Source organism: Canis lupus, chromosome 2 (genome assembly GCF_048164855.1).
Source record: "Canis lupus baileyi chromosome 2, mCanLup2.hap1, whole genome shotgun sequence".
NCBI classification, from domain to species: domain Eukaryota; kingdom Metazoa; phylum Chordata; class Mammalia; order Carnivora; family Canidae; genus Canis; species Canis lupus.
Genome location: NC_132839.1, coordinates 90,579,178 through 90,599,243, shown reverse-complemented (window position 1 = coordinate 90,599,243; position 20,066 = coordinate 90,579,178). Strand labels below are relative to the sequence as shown.

Here is a 20,066-nt window from a genome sequence, read left to right as displayed (position 1 = left end):
TTGGGTGAATGTATAATGTAAGCATTCACAGCAAATTTATCCCCAAAAGGAGCTAGAGGTGCCTCGCTGGCTCAGTCACTGGAGCATCTGACTCTCGATCTTAGGGCCGTGAATTCAAGTCCCATGTTGGGCATAGAGCCTATGTAAAATAAAAATAAAAATAAGATATTTAAAAAAATAATTAAAAGGAGCTATATTAAACAAAACTGAAAAATAAAAACTGAAGGAATGGCCCACAGTCTCCCTGTAGGAAAAAAAAAAAAAAAAAGAGGGCTTTTGAAGCATACAGTAAGAGTTGATTAACATTAAGGATAGTTAATGGAAAGGGCTAAAAATGGGGCTACAGTACTTAAAATTAATTCATTAAATTTGCCTGCTCCCCATACTGACTTGGATTCCACTCTCTGCAGGTGTCTGAAAGCTCCTTTTTCTCTCTTCTAGGCTGACCCAGTCAGTATCTAATAGGTAACCTCCTTCTCTAGATACGTTCATTGATCCAGCCATCCTACAGATGAGTCGTAGAGGTCTTCTTTCTCTAAGGCCATGTTTCTTCTATAATGAAGCCTGTAGACGTTTACCTCAAATCCCTCAAAGACTGACTTCAGTCCGCTGGGGTCTTTTTATTTGGTGTTGTTTTTTAATGAGGCCAAAAACGTTAAGAAATTGTATTTAAGGTGTTTCAATTGTGAAATGGCTAAACTAGCCTCAATCTGAGATGTATTTGATTCCAGAGCTCATGCTCTTTCATTGATCTAGCTGCAAAAGAGAGGTAAACATGACGCGGGCTTATGGGGACGTTGTAGAAGAGAGAATTAAAAAAAATCAGAAGACTGACACTCGGAAAAACAGGGCAAGAGAAGCTTTGAGAGACTTCCACAAGAAGAGAACATAGAGGGAGCATAAAGACAGGTGTTAAGGTATAATAACTTGACCAAGAATGAGCGCTGTTTCATGTTGCTTTCTACGGGCAACTACTGGAGTGTCGTCTCTCCTATTCTCTGTCAAATATTCTCAGACCTCCCTGGATCTTACCTGCATAGAACTTGTCATGGTGTAATTTCGTATTTAGATTAATGTCAGGCTCTCCTGAATCGACTGCAAACTGAGGGCAGGACTGTGTCTGTGTTCCTCACCACGTCCACGCCGACGCTTAGTGTAGTGGGGACCAGGAGAAGGACAGTGTTGGAGACAAGGACAGGCTTGCGAGAGCCGCCAAGCCTCCATTCTTCATAGTAAATAGAAAATCTGACAAAGCTATGTGGACTGATAAAGAGGGACAAATAGAAAGTGTAATAGCAAAAGATAAAGTAACTTTAAAAGAATCTGTTGCCTTCACCCCACCCCCGCTGAGATCTTCCCAGCACTTTGCTGCTTTGAACTCTGCTGGATAAAACCTGCTTTTCATACAGATGGAATGCCTGAGGCAAGTCTTACATGATCTGGCCCATGGCAGCAGAATTATTATTAGTAAATTGATTCTCTATATATCAAATCCTCGGAATTAATTTCTTAAGTCATGTTTGAGATATAAAATTTTGAATACGATATGATGGATCGTTATAAAGTAGACATTTAGTTCTCTTCAATCTCGTTATGGATTTTCTGTGGCATATCACCTGTTCAAACCATTATGCACAAGCTCCATAAATCATGGAAAACAGAACATAGATTGTAACAATTTAGTACATCTTGCTTACTCCAATGTCCTACTGCCTTCACTCTTGGTTGCCTTGTTTAGGGCTCAGAAACTGGAAATCAAGACATTCTTTTATTTGTTCAAAGAAGGGCAGGGAGAGGTTCAAATTATGGGATGGGAGAAAAGATGGTAGCAAAGTTGTCAGCCCAGGTCTTCTGAGGGATGATTCAGTGTTTTCCGAGATGGACTGGAAATTCAGAGAAGCAATAAAAAAAAAAAAAAAAAAAAGAAAGAAATTCAGAGAAGCTATGATACATTTTTTGGGATGTGCTAATCAAATAGGTAAAATGGAAAAGAAGCTCATTATTGTGTAGACTACTGGTCTGCTTTTACTCTGCTAGCAATAAAGAAGGTTCTTTCAAAGAGATTCACAATGTGGGGTTTGGGAGTACTTTTGCTTCTTTGGATTCCTCTGGATCACTTACATGCATAAAGAAGTGAAAGAAAAGATGACTCTTAAACGTTTTATTTTATTACAATCTACATTTATGATGCTTAATACAACTTAAAATGCTTGTTTCTCCTCCATTTCTGTTTAGACAAACACTCTTCCCATATACATTTAACCTTTTTGCAGGCTATTTCCGTATTTGCTCCTTCCAAATTTTTGAATCCTTAATTTTAATAAATACTACTTGCCAAATTGATCCCCATACTGTATGCCCAAGTCATCTGATTTTCTATAGGTAAGGATACCAAAGTTCGGTTTGATTAACACGTTTTTAAATTGCCCATTCTATACTAGATTATTAAGAGAGTTATGAAATCAAGTGTGAATGTTTAATTATTTATCATGCACTTAGTAATGTCTCAGCTGTAGGACAGCTATCAAGTTGCATAATTGGATGATTTTCTTCTCATATGCCATGATTTTGAAAGTAAATTTTTTAAAATAAATGGAGCATGCAGTTTGACTAATTTTTATAACAGGTAAATTACCTTGACTTCACTATCTAGACAGCATTAACTAAATAAAGCAAATGATAACCATTTTTAATGTAATTTGATATGGAAGAAAGAAATAGTCTGTAATTTGAGTTTGCCTTGCTAAATAAAAAGTAGGTTGATAATTTCAAAGGGACATTGTTTTCACTGCAGAAGCATTTAATTGTTTCACTTTGAAAGTGTTTAAAAATTTAGAGATATGTCCAACTTAAGGATTATTAAGTGCAAGGATAAGTAGGTAGAGTCAAGAAAATATTTTAAGAGTGAAAATACTTCAGTTGATAGTTTTACTGGAGCACTGATTAGCATTTTGCAGTTTTACACTCCTGATATTTTTACTTCAGATCCACTCACAGAATTAGCTAGCATGTAGCATGACTTTTGGCTTTGAATTTTATATTTTTTACAATTTTGTGCTTTGCAGGCTGAGATGACAGCACTCTGATATTCTATGTCTAGTAGAAATATTTATGACCTAGTGCTTTAAAAAAAAAAAGGATCTTGCATCATAGTTAAGGCCTTTTTTATGATAAAGAAGCTTGCTTCAGACCTGCTCAAACAGAACACAGGAAGCTGCATAGTCTCTAACGTTAGCAAAAAACTTTTAATTCTTTTGTAACGTGGAAAATAATTTTTTGATTTTTTAATTTGGTAATTGTGTAATTTTTACACAAACCTAATTTCAAATATGGAGCTATCACTTTACCTATCTACTTTGATGTAGAGAATTAGAACTAAATTTACATATTTGGTTCTGAGATTCTTCCAATAGCGGAAATAGCAGAAATTTCATACGTATCCCCCCAAGTCTCATAAAAAAACCTAGATTTTTTTTCTATCAAGTAATTTTGACTAGAAACGTCATCAGATAAACAATCCTAGGATCAAAATAAAGCCATCATCAAAATATGTACATAAGTCAACAATTGAGTTCTGATTATGTGCTAACATAGTTACAGTTAGGAAAACAGAATAATAGGATTTCTTTCTGACCATATATTTTATGGGAGGAGTAGTCATTTGGTATAAAAGAAGATGTTCATGCAAACTTTGTTCATTCTTATTTTTACTTCCTCAAGTTTCTGGATTATATCTTCTGTAATTTTCATTTTATGACTCTATCATTAATTAAGCACCCAGAAAAAAACCTTTCTTTGTAATTTAGCTTCATGCAGAATGCAGAGAGCCAGTTCATTGTTCGGTATACAAAACAAAGATCCCTATCAAGTTCTGTCGGAACAAACATTTCATGTTCTGGGTTATCAGTAGCCATGCTTCCTGTAATCCCTCCAGCAGCTCTGAGAGCTCCACCGCAAAATAGTGTTAAGATAAATGGTGCAAAACTGATTTGTAGATTCGACTGTACTTGTAGTTCCATAGACCATTTTTCAGTTCACTAATAATATTGGAGTGCACTCATATTTATTTTGGCTGAATTTTCAATTTCATATGTGTATCTTGAACAATCTTTAATTGCTATTGGATGAAATAGTGAAATGGTTATCTTTGAAAAGCTGCATATATCCATTGGATGCAGTTTTTATTAAGAATCTGTATTCATGATAAGAATATTATTACCTGTTTCTCTCAACTTCTCCCCCACCCCAATTTTATTGAGGAATAATTGATAAATGCAATTGTATATATCTAAAATACACAATGTGATGCCTTGATAAATGTGTATATTGTGGAGTGATTGTCAAGATCAAGATAATTAATGCATCCATCACCTCACATAGTCAACATAGTCAACTCTTTGTGTGTGTGGTGAGAACACCAAAGATCTACTCTTAGTGTTATATTATTAACTATAGTCACCATGCTGTGCATTAGAGCCTCAGAACTCACTCCTTTATAACTGAAAATTTGTAGCCTTTGACCTACATCTTCCCATTTTCCCATCCCCACAGCCCCTGGCAACTACCATTCTGTTCTCTGTTTCAATGAAATCAGCATTTTTTTTTTAAAGATTCCACTTACAAGTGGTAGCTTACAATATTTGTCTTTCTCTGACTTACTTCACTTAGCATAATGTCTTCCAGGTTCATCTGTGCTGCAAATGACAAGATGTTTTTTCTTTCTGTGGCTGAATAATGTGTGCGTGTGTGTGTCACATTTTCTTTATCCATTAATCTGTCAAAGGACATTGAGGTTGTCCCCATATATTGGCTACTGTGCATAAAGCTGCAATGAACATGAGGGTACAGACATCTCAAGATACTCTTCATTTTTTTTAGATGTACACCCAAGAGTGAGATTTCTAGGCCGTGTGGTAGTTCTGTTTTTAATCTTTTGAGGAACTTACATACTTTTTTCCAAAAGGGCTGCACCAGGGGCAGCCCCCATAGCCCAGGGCGTGATCCTGGAGACCCAGGATCGAATCCCACATCGGGCTCCCTGCATGGGGCCTGCTTCTCCCTCTGCCTGTGTCTCTGCCTCTCTCTCTCTCTCTGTCTCTCATGAATAAATAAATAAAATATTTTAAAAAAAGGGGCTGCACCAGTACACACTCCCACCAACAGTCCACATCTTTGCCAACCTTTGGTACTCTTGTCTTTTTGGTTATAACCATCATAAAAGTGAGAGGTGATAGCTTATTGTGGTTTTGATTTGCATTTCCCTGATGACTAGTCACGTTGAGTACCTTTTCATGTATGTATTGGCCATTTGTATGTCTCCTTTGGCAAAATGTCTGTTTAAGTCCTCTGGTTATTTTAAATTGGATTATTTGCTTTTTTTGCTACTGAGTTTTATTAGTTCTGTATATATTTTGGATATTAATACCTTATCAAATATATGATTTGAGAATAGTTTCTCCCTTCTATCAGTTGCCCTTTCAATTTATTTTCTTTTTTTTTCATTTTTTTCAATTTATTTTCTTACCTATTTTTATTTGTACCTCATTTCACAAAAGCTACATATGTGACGTATATGTATGTATATACTCGTACTTTATGTGTTTTTGTTGAGATGTGTGATCATTTAAGCAAAAAGCTATAATGGCTTTCTTAAGAGAAAGACATAGAAGACTGAATCAAAATTTTATAATATTAGTTGAGTGAAAATATTACGGTAGAATTTATAAATAATTGGCAAAAATACGGTAAAATTTATAAATAAATTTAAAAAAGAATTTATTTATAAATAAATTTTAAAAAATACTAAAACAACTAGAGTGGAGATTAAGGTGGTAAGAAAAGAAAGAAACTCCAACTGGTTTCTCAAAAAAAAAAAAAAAAGTCCAAGGAGTCTCATGAGTATTATTGCAACAGAAGAAGAACAAGTGGGAAAATAGCATATTTTTATGTACTACATACTCAACAAATATTTTTGAGGGCCTACTTTGCCTCAGGCCTTATAGACAAAAGGACACACTCCCCGCCTTCACGATGTTTACAGTACAGAGAATCAAAACCACACAGAGAATATTTTAAAACTGTGTGATAAGTTATAAAATGCACACAGGCAATACAGAGAAAGGAATACCTTGGCTTGCCTGGGAGAATCAAAGAATCTCCAGGTATGAGGATGTAGGTGTCTTGCAGGCAGAGAAATTGAGGGCTTTACAGACAGAGGGAAAAAGCATGTGCAAAGTCCCAGAAAAGTTCGAGGTAGTATGTGTTTGAGAAATTAAAGCAATTTTTGATTGCTAGACCATGAAGTGAAAGCCTGATCTTGAAGAATCACCTCTCCTAATAACAATAGTGTACAAGGAAGCGTTCTGAGACAGGTAGTAGACTAGATATGCTTAGATATGATATGATTAGATATGCTAGAAAAATCACCCTAAGACCGAAGGGAGAATGGTTTGGAGGGAAAGAGTACTCTAGGAATGTGAAAGCAACAGTCTATAGGGCGTGTGCATGGTGAAGGCGGGCGTAGCAGTGGATAAGGATGGAAGGCCATCCCAAGAAGTGACCCTAGTGCTGTTGTGGTTACTTCCCTAAAATCTACAGAAAAGAAAATGGAGACCTATCGGAGGTACAATAAGACCTGTGTAGACTTTAACATAAAAATGAAGACAGCTGGTGCATAGTCAACATATTCTTTATTATCTGATGGATCACCAGCATGTGTTTTGGGGGGATTAAGCTATAGATTTATGGCTCTGTAATCATCTGGAAAGATTAAGTTGAAAATTCATACAGTTCAAATACTACTAGTGGCCACAGTGTTACCTAAATTCAAGGGAAAAGATGATGGATAATTTGGACGATAAATCGGTGCAAGGGGAGAAGGCCAATTGTGATCTACTCATTGAGTAATGCTGTTAAACAAGCGATGTGGAAAGACAATTTGCATAATGTTTCTAAAACTAAAATTATTACCAAATGGACAACGTAGCTCAGTGCCTGACTCAGAATCAGTGTCCAAAAGGCTTTCATCGTTAATGAAAAACAATGCAGCAGAACATGGAGTTATTTTTCTTTCTTGAATTGCTAAAGAAAAATTATGAAAGCTTAATGTTATTGACATTATGAATCTATACTCTGTCCCCCTGAAATCAGGGAGCCATGTGCCTATGCCAATCTTCCCGTCTAAATCTAAACCATGTGATTGTGAGTTTTGAGTGTATCTTTGCATTTGAATATATATCCGTGTGAATACACCCATGAGAACGTTAACGTTCATTTAGGTCGCTGTCAGAATACGAAGTCAGTGAGAACACATACCCTTGGACACACGTACACACACACACATCTTTGTCTTGCATTAAACGCTTAAAGGCCAAAAGGAAGAAGAGTTCTTTCTACTCTGAAAGTATCAGTTGAATTTATCCTCAGGGGCATGTACCCTAGAACGACATCACAAAAAAATAAATAAATAAATAAGATTAAGGCAACAGACAATATTCAGGGACAAGTCATCCCATGGCGGGGATGACTGATAATCCATTAGAATGGCCACCGTCCTAAGGCTAGATGCATAATATGTCCCTCTAGAGGCAAATAGTCACTCCACTACTGAAGATATTAATTAAATTTACAAAGTACTAAAGAGACTACAATTATATAACAGAAATTGTGTTTCACTCAAATATTTTTTCATCATTTTGTATAGATGTATGGAGGACTTCAAGGCATACGTTTACTGCTAAAGTTAGTAATAGTCCAGAAATATCAAGTACTTACTTTAGAATTATTATGTAATAGGCAAGAGAATCCCTAATGTCAAAGGAATAGAGCTGCTTCCTCCTTTTCAAATGTTGAATTGGCGTTACCTATGATGAGAATATTTGGCTGCACTGAGCAGGCCAAGATTCAGAAGCTAGGGTCATTCCAACCCCCCACCCCCACCCCCATTAAATCTACATTCTAGTCTCTGGCAGCTGTTTTTGCCATTTATGTTAAAAGCAGATGGGGAAAATGCAAAGAACTGTCAGTTTTATTGCCATGTATAATCAACATCTGGGCTGTATGTTACAGACACGATCAATCCAAACTCATACTTCACTGATGTTGTAAAACCTTTTTGAGTTCCTAAGACAGTTTTCAGATTTGAGAAAATGCTCTATATTTTAATCATGTTGATCATGGAAATTACAACATTCTATGTTTTTTTCAGCCTCTCTGTGAAGGATCTATGTGTGTACGTGTTTAATACATAATTGCTGGGTTGTCTACAAAGCTGTACCGCTAATTAGTTTAAAAATGCGTTTTGTGATCCTATATATTTATTTCATACTAGAGATCAAATCATGTATCAGATTCATTTCTGTATATAATCTGTGTGCGTGAAACTATTATGTTAAAAATGTTTTATTATCTAGTGCTGCTTATTATATGTGTGATTGCAAATATACACATGTGTATCCCCATATTTTAATTCTTTCACCATTTTTCATGCAAGAAAAAAAGCATTTTTCTACATCTCATCATTTTTACAAAAATATATTTTATAGTAAGTTTTATTTTCATTTTCTGGAAAGAGAAACTGAGACAGAGAAGCAAATTAATTTTTGCAGGGTCCACAGAGTTTTATCAGTGGTTGTAAAGCTCATACTTTGAATCACTAAACCATACATGTTTATCTTTTAGTCACTAAGCCATACATATTTATCTTTATGTACACACATATATAAAACATAATACCTCTTGGAGAGAGCTGTTTCAGCTTTGGCATGTGGATGTTATTTTGTATGGTTGGTCAACATAATTTAGCTTGAAAAATATTGAAAATAATTCCTGAGAATTGAAAAACCAGCGAGCTGGAAGTGTCATTTAAAATAAATTGATATTATTATCTCATAAATGGCTTCAGAACTAGTTAGAGTTTTTTTAATTCCCAAGTTGTACTGAGTTATATACTCTACTGTTCTAAGATCTCCTCGTGAATAACCATCATAGAGTGTTTTATGTCACAGAGCTCAGGTATACGTGCATGTCATTTCCATGTTCTAAGGGCCTATACAGTATTAGAGAGATTTCTTGATAATTTTCCATTTTCTACAGTGTTTAAAATAGGCATCAGAAAGTGGTATATATTGGTTGCAGCTCATCCCTAGGAACTCTGTAAGTGTGACGACATACATGATTTTTTTTTAAAGCAATAATTAAAGAACAAGGGAAAAAGGTGTATGTGAGTGAGGAGAGGAAGGCTTTTATTGATTAAACATACTTTACTTCTGAATTTTTTGATGGTGCAGTTAGAAAATTGTCTCCATTTTCTTATCTCATGGAATTTCTAACTAAAATTGCCTTGTGATTTTGATGAAGTAGTAACAGCAGGTTGCTTTTATATAAACTATACACACACACACAGAGTGATAAAATGTTTTGGAATTGTCCACGTACATTCTGTGGAGCTACTCACACATGAAAAAGACTTCCATATAGTATATGGTTGATAGAATTTTCCTCCTCCCGTATTCAGCTTTCTAAATATATTTTTACTTTGAAATTCAATATATTGAATCTTATTTTTATGAAGGACTAACATTTGGAAGGCTCTTAATCATGGTGGGTTTTATCTGCAGCATGCAAATATATCTTAGCCATGACACTATCTGTTTTTGTAAACCTGGAATGTTTTTAATTAGATTTTTCATGGAACAATGGATTCAAATTTGCACTCTATAAAATTCAGCAGATTTTATGCTATTAAAATAGAAGATTACAGGATAGCAAAAATAGAAAAGGTACATTTCATTTGTTTATTTTTTTTAACCTTCACCTGAATGCTATATTTCCTTATTTTTTATAATCTGATTGAAATACTTTCCCCTCTTTTCTGTAGGAGTGTGAACACCACTTGAGATGTGCGTTGCTTGTAGTTTTAAAAATATATTCTAAAGTTCTCATAATGAGAAGTAGGATCCCAGACATCTGAAAGTTTAGAGGGAAGTACACATTAGTTTATTGTTTGCTCACTAAAGAGGAGAAAATGGACATTTTGAAACATCTTAAAATTTATTGGTTGACATCTGCCAGTGGTAGAATGTTTTCTTGCTTGAGAATCTGTTTGAATGAAGGAGGCAATTACATTTTGCCTTAATGGACTGCTGGTGCTGTGCCGTAAAAACCAATTAGCTGCTGAGTCAGTGTAAATAACCGTATAAGCTCTGTTTCAAATTTTTTTTTTTTTTTTGGAACAAAGGTTGGAAGCAAATAGATAAATAAAGAAAAGCAACCAAATCCATTTTACATGTCATTGTTCAGCTTTCTGTTGCATATGTTGTAAATGAAATGGTTTGCAGTGTGAAGGTTAAGTCACGGTACATTGCAAGAAGGAATGACACATGCAACATCACTGTATTACGTTGGAATTGTTATTTTTGCATGTAATATTTAACACTATTTCATCATGAATTCTCCTTGTTTTAGAACTTTATATGCATGCATTTTCTAAAAAACATATAGCCTCACATATATCTTTGGTTTGCTTTAGTAGGAATATTTATCAATGACATGAATTGTAGATTAGACACATGAATTTAGTTGTCATACTAAAATATATTTCCGTTCCGTTAGAACAATTAGTGATCATAAGTGTTCTAGATTCAAATACTTTAAAATAATAAAAGAACTTTAAAATATCTAAGGAAGTTCTTCAGTTATATTACATGATAGCATTCGTTTGACCACATTCGTGAATTAATGTTATTGATATTTCAGTGCTGAATATATCATGTTTTAAAAACTTATACTGAACAAATCAATCAGAAGTGTAACTGCAAATTAGACATTTATCAATAAAACTTCCATGAGGGTATAAACATGCTTGCTTCCGATCACCACTGAACTCCATTCATATAGTATGTTTTGCACAGGTAAAGTACAGAGGGTGAATGAATGAATGATTACTGGTTTTCTATTTCAAGAACTTTAAATGATATTTATGAAAATTAATCATATGACCTAGTTTCACATTACTGTTGCTTTGAAGGAAATATACTGGACAAAAATAATTTGAATTTTTTTCTCATCATAGCTTTATAGTTTGTTTTTTTTTTTTTGCTTTAATAGTATTTTGAGCAAAGTTATAAGAAAAGAAAATGATGTTTCATTGCCCTAGATGCGAAGAAAGTCCTCCAGTCAATAGTGTTGTGTCTATAGCTTGCTTTCACTGTATTTTCATTGATTACATTTTAAACTTCTTAAAATCTAACTGCAAGAATGGATCACAGAAAAAAAAAAAAAGGTGTCTCTAAACCATCAATTTATGACATTCTAATCGATAGTGTAACAGTGAAATGATTTAAACACCCTTTGTTATATTTAGAGCTTTTGAAAAAAATACCCTTTCTCAAGACCTAGATAAATAATCCAGATGCCAAATCCATATTTTCTTCGTACGATTTATTTTTTGTCTTCTGGGGCAAATCTGCCCCTGAGGAGCCAACAAACCGGGTAGAGGAGCAATATGTGAAAAATGACTAGAATACAGTGAGAGAGCAGAGGCGCAGACGAAAGGATGCCCTTGGGTATAGAGAGAAAGATCCAAGTAACCATACCTGAGAGATATAGTAAGGCTTCAGTTGTCTTAAAATAACTAAATGATATTATTCATAATAATGTAAAATTACTACTAACCAAATGGGCTAATAATTGAAAAGGATTAAAGAACTGTGGTCCATTTTGATAATTGGATGTTATAACGACATTAAAAATAACATCTTCCAAAATATCTAATGGTGTTAGGAAAACGTGATACGATATTTGATATAAGGCATAACAACTCACAATTTTCTATACAGTAAGATTTCCATTATATATAAAATAAATATACATACCAGAAACAAAACAAAAAACCTAAAACTCCCTCATCTGAGTGGTGCATTACAAGCAGATGGAATTTTCTTCTTTACGTATTTTGTAAATAAACTTTATCTTAAATGTAAACAAAATAATTTCTGCTTCCTGGAGGGACCGAATCATACTAGTGTTGCCGATTATGGAAAAAGGATTTTTACCTTTTGTGTGAGAAAGGAAAGGATAGTAACTTGGGAGAATTAACTGGATTTAGAGGATCAAGAGGTCAATCTAGAAATTAAGAGACAAGTAGAGAACCAGAGGCAGACAATGCCACATCCCAGGAAGAAGTGTTGTTCCCAACAGTCAAAAGGCCACAGTGTGTTGGGAACCCATTGCCTGTGGAGATGAGGTCAGAGTGACCCCTGAGGCTGTTGAAGAAAAGCCTGGAACTGGGAGGAGAAGGACTTTGGAATTAGATAAGACCAAAATGTAGGCATTGCTGCTTAACCTTCTGGGGATATTTTGTTTGCTTCGATTCAGTGTTCATTGCATGTTGGCTTCACCTACATGTTCAAGTATTACTAACATTCAGCAAAAATGAACCAATGTATATGACGCAGTATACTCTATAGATGGATATTGTATTTGTACATAAATATATAAATATGCCAATATAAATGCATGCATTTATATATAAATACATATATTCATCTATATACATTTATATATGTATTTATTTGTATTTATATATTTTGTATATTATATAAATATGTATTTATATATATCTACATATTTGCATATATATTTTTTTAAATCCAGACAGATAAATGAAGCTCATGCCAGGTCTTTAAATAGAGGGATTCATATGAGGACTGAATTAAGCAATTGTGAAGGTGACACAGAATAGAAAGCTGTGTCTATCTGCAGGGCCACAAAGATGTAGGAGGAAACTGGTGTTATACAAAGTCAAGAGGTAGCCCCGCAGGAGCTAACTTTCAGAAGAAAATGGGACCCCTGCTGGGTACGTCCCCCAAGGCCAAGGAGGGGAGGACATCCTGGCTTCTTGGCTCATCCTCCCTTTAGTCTCCGGCAGTGCCTCCCCTTATTGGCCAAACTCCACCAAAGCAAGAGTGAGCCTGGGATATATGGTCCCCAGGAGTCAGCCTCCAGGATTCAAAGAGAAGAGGATGAAAAATGTTTATTACGATGTTCCCATGGATAGACATGAAGTTGAGAGGCAACATTTTTTGATGGATAAAATATTTACCAAGACACTTAATGAAATCTGTGTGTTTTTTTTTGTGTCTTTCATAACAAAATGAGAAAAAAATGTGTTTTTGTCCAATAACAGAACCAGAGAGTAGAATTATTTTCATCTCTGATTTCAATGCATGGTTAAAACACTTGCGTTTGAATGCACTTGGCTACAGTGGTTTTCACACGACATATTCAGAGTCCAGCCAGTCTTGCTGAAAATGCGTATAGTATTTAATGGATTTGGAATTTAAGATTTTACCTCATAAAAAGCTGCAAAATTAATCTTCTGAGCTTTTTTCAACCTATAATATGCTTTCTGTAGAGGAAATAAAAGGTTTATAAAATCTAATACTCAACAGTAATTTCCTTTGTGAAAGAGTTATAATTATCTCTAAAACATCTTGTACATCTATTCAGTGTTACTACATTTCTCTTTCTGATACAGAGGTTATTAAAATATACTTCGAAGTTAGTTTCTTACAGGTGCTTTCTCTTTTTATTTTTTTTTTGATTCGTGCTTTCTCTTTTATACAAAGTCCAGACTTAAATATTAATGGACCTGTAATGCCTAAAAATGAGGAGATTTTTTATTCATTGTATAATTGCCTTGTTTTTATTCCCAATCTTGCTCCACATTTAGGGCACAGCATTATTAATTTTAGTAATCATTTTTGAGAAAAAAAAAAGACTCACTCATGAAGAGCATCAGCTTTGCTTCTTGACATGAATCCTGGGCTTGAATTAAACATCCCCGAGAGCTCACGTTTCCATTTAAAAATTGAATTTTTTCCTTGCAGACGTTTGGAACAGAACTCAATCAAGGTCATCCCTCCTGGAGCTTTCTCACCATATAAAAAGCTTAGAAGAATGTGAGTGAATACTATTCTGGAATATATGTAATTTAAAAAATCATACAGGTCATGACCATACAGACATTCGCTTATGTATGAATGCTTGAGTGTTTGACAGCTTAAATATTAGGTAATGTGACTGATGGCTACAATGTTAAGAGCTAAACTATGTAATATTTTAAAGTTCTGGGAAATTTAACATATTGATTCACACCAGTGTGAACACATGTGATCAATATCGTTCGCTGTCAAATCTTAGATGTTCTATTTTCAAAAATAGGCCAAGGCATCTTTTATAATAATTTCAGAAAAGAGCCAATAATTGGTTTAAAAGTCTGATTTTTTTTTTAATTTAAGATTCTTCAGATGTTTTACGTTACAAATTTCATACAGGCATTAATAAGTGCAAAATGGATGCATAAAGGCAGTAAATAGCTTTCTCCTGCTGTAAATCCTCCCTGACGTCCTATTTAATGTAACCTAACCCTATTTCTCATCTTAGTGACCTGAGCAATAATCAGATCTCTGAACTAGCACCGGACGCTTTCCAAGGACTACGCTCTCTGAATTCACTGTAAGTACGGACTCATCACTAAAGAAAAGCAGAATGAATACACAACTAACGATTGCTCTTAGGATGGACTGTCAGGTTCTAAAATGGCAAAGTTTAATGTAAAACTCAGTTAAACTACTCAAATTGTCCATGAAGTCCTGTGTATGCCATTTTGGACAGTGATATCGTCCAAAGTAAATACAACATTCCAGCTACACAAAAGGACAGAACACGAGTAAAGCCATTGCACCAATGCCGGGTCCTTCGAGTATCTGTGCCTCCAAGAAAACCAGTAAATGTCAAAAGAGAGAAATGGTTGGAGAACTTTTATTTATACTTGTTTGCTTGCAGTTTTACTCTTAAGCTCTACTGCTTTACTGTTAATGGACACACTCTGGTTGTGAGAATTAAAATAAATAATGAAAAGAAATTATAAGATCAATAAAATAAGCAATAAATAGAACAGATAATTTATCGTCTCTGTATTCATTATATTATACATTATGTTTTATATATAATAACACATTAACTACTATGTTATGTATTTTATTATGTATTACACATTACTGATATAGTGATGTATTATATTAATATTATATATTTATTAGTAAACTCATAGTTACAACTAATGATATTATAAATTATTACATACCTACCCAGATTCATAGCAAATAGAGAAATATATATATAAAAGAACATGCTTGCAGAAATAAGATCTTAGTCTTGATGATTGATGCTCCATGTACACAGTTTTTTTTCCAGAAGGCTGTAACCATTAGCTTTCCTTTTGGAACTTATAGTCAGGGTGTTAGGTCATTGGGGAATTTCTATTTTAAAAAAACCTAGTGGTATACAGAAGAGTAGAAACTGTTTTCCAGAAGTAGAATGCCCAAATACTGCCCGTGGCATCAGAAAACAGTCCTTTTATGAAGAGAATCAAACAGCTATGCTAGAGAGAAAGTCTGTGTGTTACAGGTGGTATCATTTTCCTTATTGTGTTCACAGTTTTTTTTAAAGATTTTATTTATTCATGAGAGTCAGAGAGAGGCAGAGACACAGGCAGAGGGAGAAGCAGGCTCCCCGTGGGGAGGCTGACATGGGACTCGATCCTGGGACCAGGTCACACCCTGAGCAGAAGGCAGGTGCTCAACCTCTGAGCCACCCAGGTGTCCCAATCTATTGAATGTTTTAAAGATCCCCCCTAGTAAGGGCACCTGGCTGGTTCAGTTGGTAGAGCATGTGGCTCTTGACCTCAGGGTCATCAGTTCAAGCCCCACTTTGGGTATGGAGATTACTTACGTAAATAAAGGTCTCTCATATTAAATAATTGCATTAATATTTGTTTATTGACATTCATGTTAAAATTTATTACATATTATCACTATATGTTATTATATTATTGGTATATTAATATATTTTATTAGCATACTACGTATTAATGGCAAATATCATTCAGGATACATGTACCTGTTGGATCATTTTATCCTCAGTGCTTTTTATTGCCCTGTTGTGACATCCATAGCATCCGCATAATATTTAATAATAATTTCTTAGGAATCCAATATATGAATTAGTGTATTAGGCCTTGTCTGTAAGTATCTTTTATTGTTTTCCATTGACTGGTTAGAAACTTATTTCATATGACAAAATAAAGAAATGCCTTAGTGGTATAGCACAATGGCTCAGCGAGATGGCCTTTGGGACACTAAGTGGCTTGTGTTCAAATGCCAGCTCTTAACACTTGACGAGGCTCAGGGCTGAAGTAGTCACTAATTTCCTTGTGCTTCAGTTATCTCATTTTTAAAATGGGGGTAAGATTACTCCCCTGCTGGCTCCTATTAAAGCACAGAGGAAATATTACAGAAATAGCAGATAGGCCCCTTGGCAAAGTCTTCTGAGTAGATTTGTATGCTTCTCAATTTTGATGATCTCAGAAAATATTTATGCCCACGATCCTTAACCTATAGTTTTCCTCTTTTCTTATTTTTTCATTGCAAGCTATCATCGTTCTTATTCCAGTTTCCCTCTTCACTAAACTAGCTCCCGAATTCCACAGAGGTCTCCAGAGGAAGGATGGCGGTATTTTGCTGTGATTGCTGTATTCACGATCCCTACAATCTTTTCTTAGATTAGTGATAACTGTCCAGTACCTGACATTTCACTACCAGTTTTCATTGAAAATGGAGCAACCTCCATTTTTCTCTTTATCATGCATGGTCTCTTTAAAATTGCTTAGTGTTTTAAATATTCACAACTATATATTACTTTTAACTTTAAGTATAGCTCTCTGGCATTTATTTGAATAATAAAGTTGCTCATCGCACCTTTCTCGGGATAGCTATCTTACAGGTTTCTGTTTTGAGCATTTTTTAGGCTGGCCACCGGCTCTTGCCATCTCCTACTCCTACTGTCCTAACATTGAAACTTGCAAGGGTGAGGCTGGGCTTACAGTTCCTGGCTTCTTTCTGGTAGCAGGTACAAGAAATGCTGAAGATTTCCCTATCGGTACCATGGACTATAAAACAATTCTTGATCGGCATACGTGTACACTGTATAGAGTATGCTGGACGTAAGTTATGTGTTAGAAAACTGTAGAGAAGCTACCCAATTTGTCACTGTTGGTATTGGGATGATATTATCCAAATCCCTCGGGTGTTTATTTTCTTTTCAGCTGAATTCATTTTCATCTTACAGTTTTGTGGGAGTTTTTTTAAGGATTTTCTTTACCTCTTAGGAATGTAGCACAGATTCTCACTGGCCTTCTTTCACTTTCTATCTTTATGTGATGACATGACTTTTCCCCGTTTTTATGGATGTTGGTCCTATTTTCTTGACTCTCATCCAGCTTCTCTGTCCTGATCTTTGGACTTTTTATGTTTTTAATTTATTTTTTCTTGTTTGATTTGATCTCACTGTGTATAAGAAAACTATACCAGCTCTAGTATTGCTATACCTTTTGGAGAGAAACTTCATTTCCATCACATTTAGTATTTCTTTATTATAACATTTTATGATTGACAGTCCATCTATCTAATAATGCCATATATCTAATAATAGTAATTATGTCTAATAATACGAATTATTTTGTGATATTCTTCTGTGTTTCCCCATGCACCCAAATTGCCTCATTAATAACAAACATCTATTTTTTAACATGATCATAAAGAAAACAATGATTTGTTGGGGGGAAAATAGTTTCATAATATACATATGACACACCTCTTAACCTCTATTTGTGCTGTTTGAGACAACCTTTAAAGCAAAGCCCCAAATGAACAACCTACTAAATTATTCGCCCTTTAATTCTTTTTTCCCTTTTATTTTTTTTTTTTTCATTTTAATTCCAGTATAGTTAACCATACAGTGATACTAGTTTCAGGTGCACACTATAGTGATTCAACAATTCTATACATTACTCAGTGCTCGTTCTAAGTGCACCCTTGATCCCCTTCAGTCTCATCCATCACTCCATGCACCTCCTCTCTGGTAACCATCAGTTCACTGTCTGTAGTTAAGAGTCTGTTCTTTGGGTTGTCTCTGTTTCTATTTGTTAATTTGTTTCATAAATTCCACTTAGGAGTGAAATCACATGGTATCTTGTCTTTCTCTGACTGGTTTATTTCATTTAGCATTATACTCTCTAGATCCCTCCCTATTATCACAAAGGGCAAGATTTCATTCTTTTTGAATGGCTCAGTAGTATTCCATTGTATATATGTCTTCTTTATTCATTCATCTATCGATGGACACTCGGGCCGCTTCCATATCATAGCTATTGTAAATAGGGCTGCTAATAAACATAGGGCTGCGTATATCTTTTCAAATTAGCATCTTCATATTCTTTGCGTAAATGCCCAGTAGTGAAATTACTGAATCCTATGGTAGTTCTACTTTTCACTTTTTGGGGAACCTCCATACTGTTTTTTCACAGTGGCTACACCAGTCTGCATTCTCAAGAACACTGCACGAGAGTTTCTTTTTCTCCACATCCTGCCAACACTTGTTGTTTCTTGTCTTTTTCATATTAGCCATTCTGACAGATATGAGGTGATATCTCATTGTGGTTATAATTTGCATTTCCCCGACAATGAATGATGTTGATTAACTTTTTACATGTCTGTTGACCATTTGTATATCTTCTTGGAGAAATGTCTGCTCATGTCTTTGGCTCATTTTTTTAATCAGATTATTTCAGGTTTTTTGCTGTTGAGTTGTAGAAATTCTTTATATATTTTGGATATGTCATTTCTAGCCCTTTATTGGATATAACATTTGCAGATATTTTCTCCCATTCAGTAAATTGCCTTTAGTTTTGTTAATAGTTTTCTTTGATTTGAAGAAGCTTTTTATTTTGATATAGTCCCAATAGCTTATATTTGCTTTCTGATAGGGATTTCATCAAATCGGTAGATTGTTTTGGGTCACATGGACATTTTAACAATACTTATTCTTTAATCCATGAGCATGGAATATTTTTCCATTTGTGTTGTCTTTAGTTTCATTCACCAATGTTTTATAGTTTTCGGAGTACAGGTTTCCACTTCCTCAGTTAAGTTATTACTTGGTATTTTATTCTTTTTTTTTTGCTGCAAATACAAATGGGATTGTTTTCTTAATTTCTCCTTCTGTTACTGCAGTATTAATGTATAGAAATACAACAGATATCTGTATATTGATTTTGTATCCTATGACCTTATGGAATTAATATATCTGTTTTAGTAGTTTTTTGGTGTAGTCTTTAGGGTTTTTCATATATAATACCGTGTCATCTTCAATTAGTGTAGATTTTACTTTTTCTTTACCAAATTGGATGCCTTTTTTTCTTTTTCTTGTCTGATTGCTATGGCTAGGGCTTCCAGTGCTACATTGAATGAAAGTGGTGAGAACGGACATCCATATCTTATAGGGAAAGATCTGTTTTTCACCATTGGGGATGATGTTAGCTGTGGATTTTTCTTAGATGGCTTTTATTATGTTGAGGTGTGTTCCCTCTAAATCTACTTTGTTGAGGGTTTTCATCATGAATGGATGTTGTAATTTGTCAAAGGCTCTGTATCTATTGAAATGATCATATGGTTTTTACCCTTTCTCTTGATGTGATGTATCATGTTGGTTGATTTGCAAATATTGATCCACCTTTGCATTCCAGGAATAAATCCCACTTGATTGTGGTGAATGATTTTTTAATGTATTGTTAGATTCAGTTTGCTAATATTTTGTTGAGGATTTTTACATCTGTGTTTACTAGAGGTATTGGCCTGTGTTCTCTTCTTTTTGGTGTCAGGGTAATGCTGGCCTCATAGAATGAATTTGGAAACTTTCCTTCCTCTTCCATTTTTTGAAATAGTTTGAGAAAAATAGGTATTAACTTTTCCTTAAACGTTTAGTAGTGTGAAGCCATCTGCTTTAGAACTTCTGTTTGTTGGGAGTTTTGTTTTGTTTTGTTTTTGTTTTGTTTTTTTCACTGATTCCATTTCATTGCTGGTAATCGGTCTGTTCAAATTTTCTCTTCTTCCTGATTCTGTTTCTAGGAATTTATCATTTCTTCTAAGCTGTCCAATTTGTTGGTG

The 20,066-nt window shown here is 34.6% G+C and overlaps 1 protein-coding gene across 5 annotated transcripts in view; it reads left to right on the top strand.

Moving 5' to 3' along the window:
• The window catches only part of SLIT2 (slit guidance ligand 2), a 348,857-nt gene that overhangs the window by 237,063 nt on the left and 91,728 nt on the right, over positions 1–20,066 (top strand). For all 5 annotated transcript variants that reach the window (XM_072809379.1, XM_072809365.1, XM_072809373.1 and 2 more), the window contains 2 exons: positions 13,890–13,961; positions 14,446–14,517. In XM_072809379.1, coding sequence (XP_072665480.1) covers positions 13,890–13,961; positions 14,446–14,517 — 144 coding nt within the window. The remainder of the gene's footprint in view (positions 1–13,889; positions 13,962–14,445; positions 14,518–20,066) is intronic.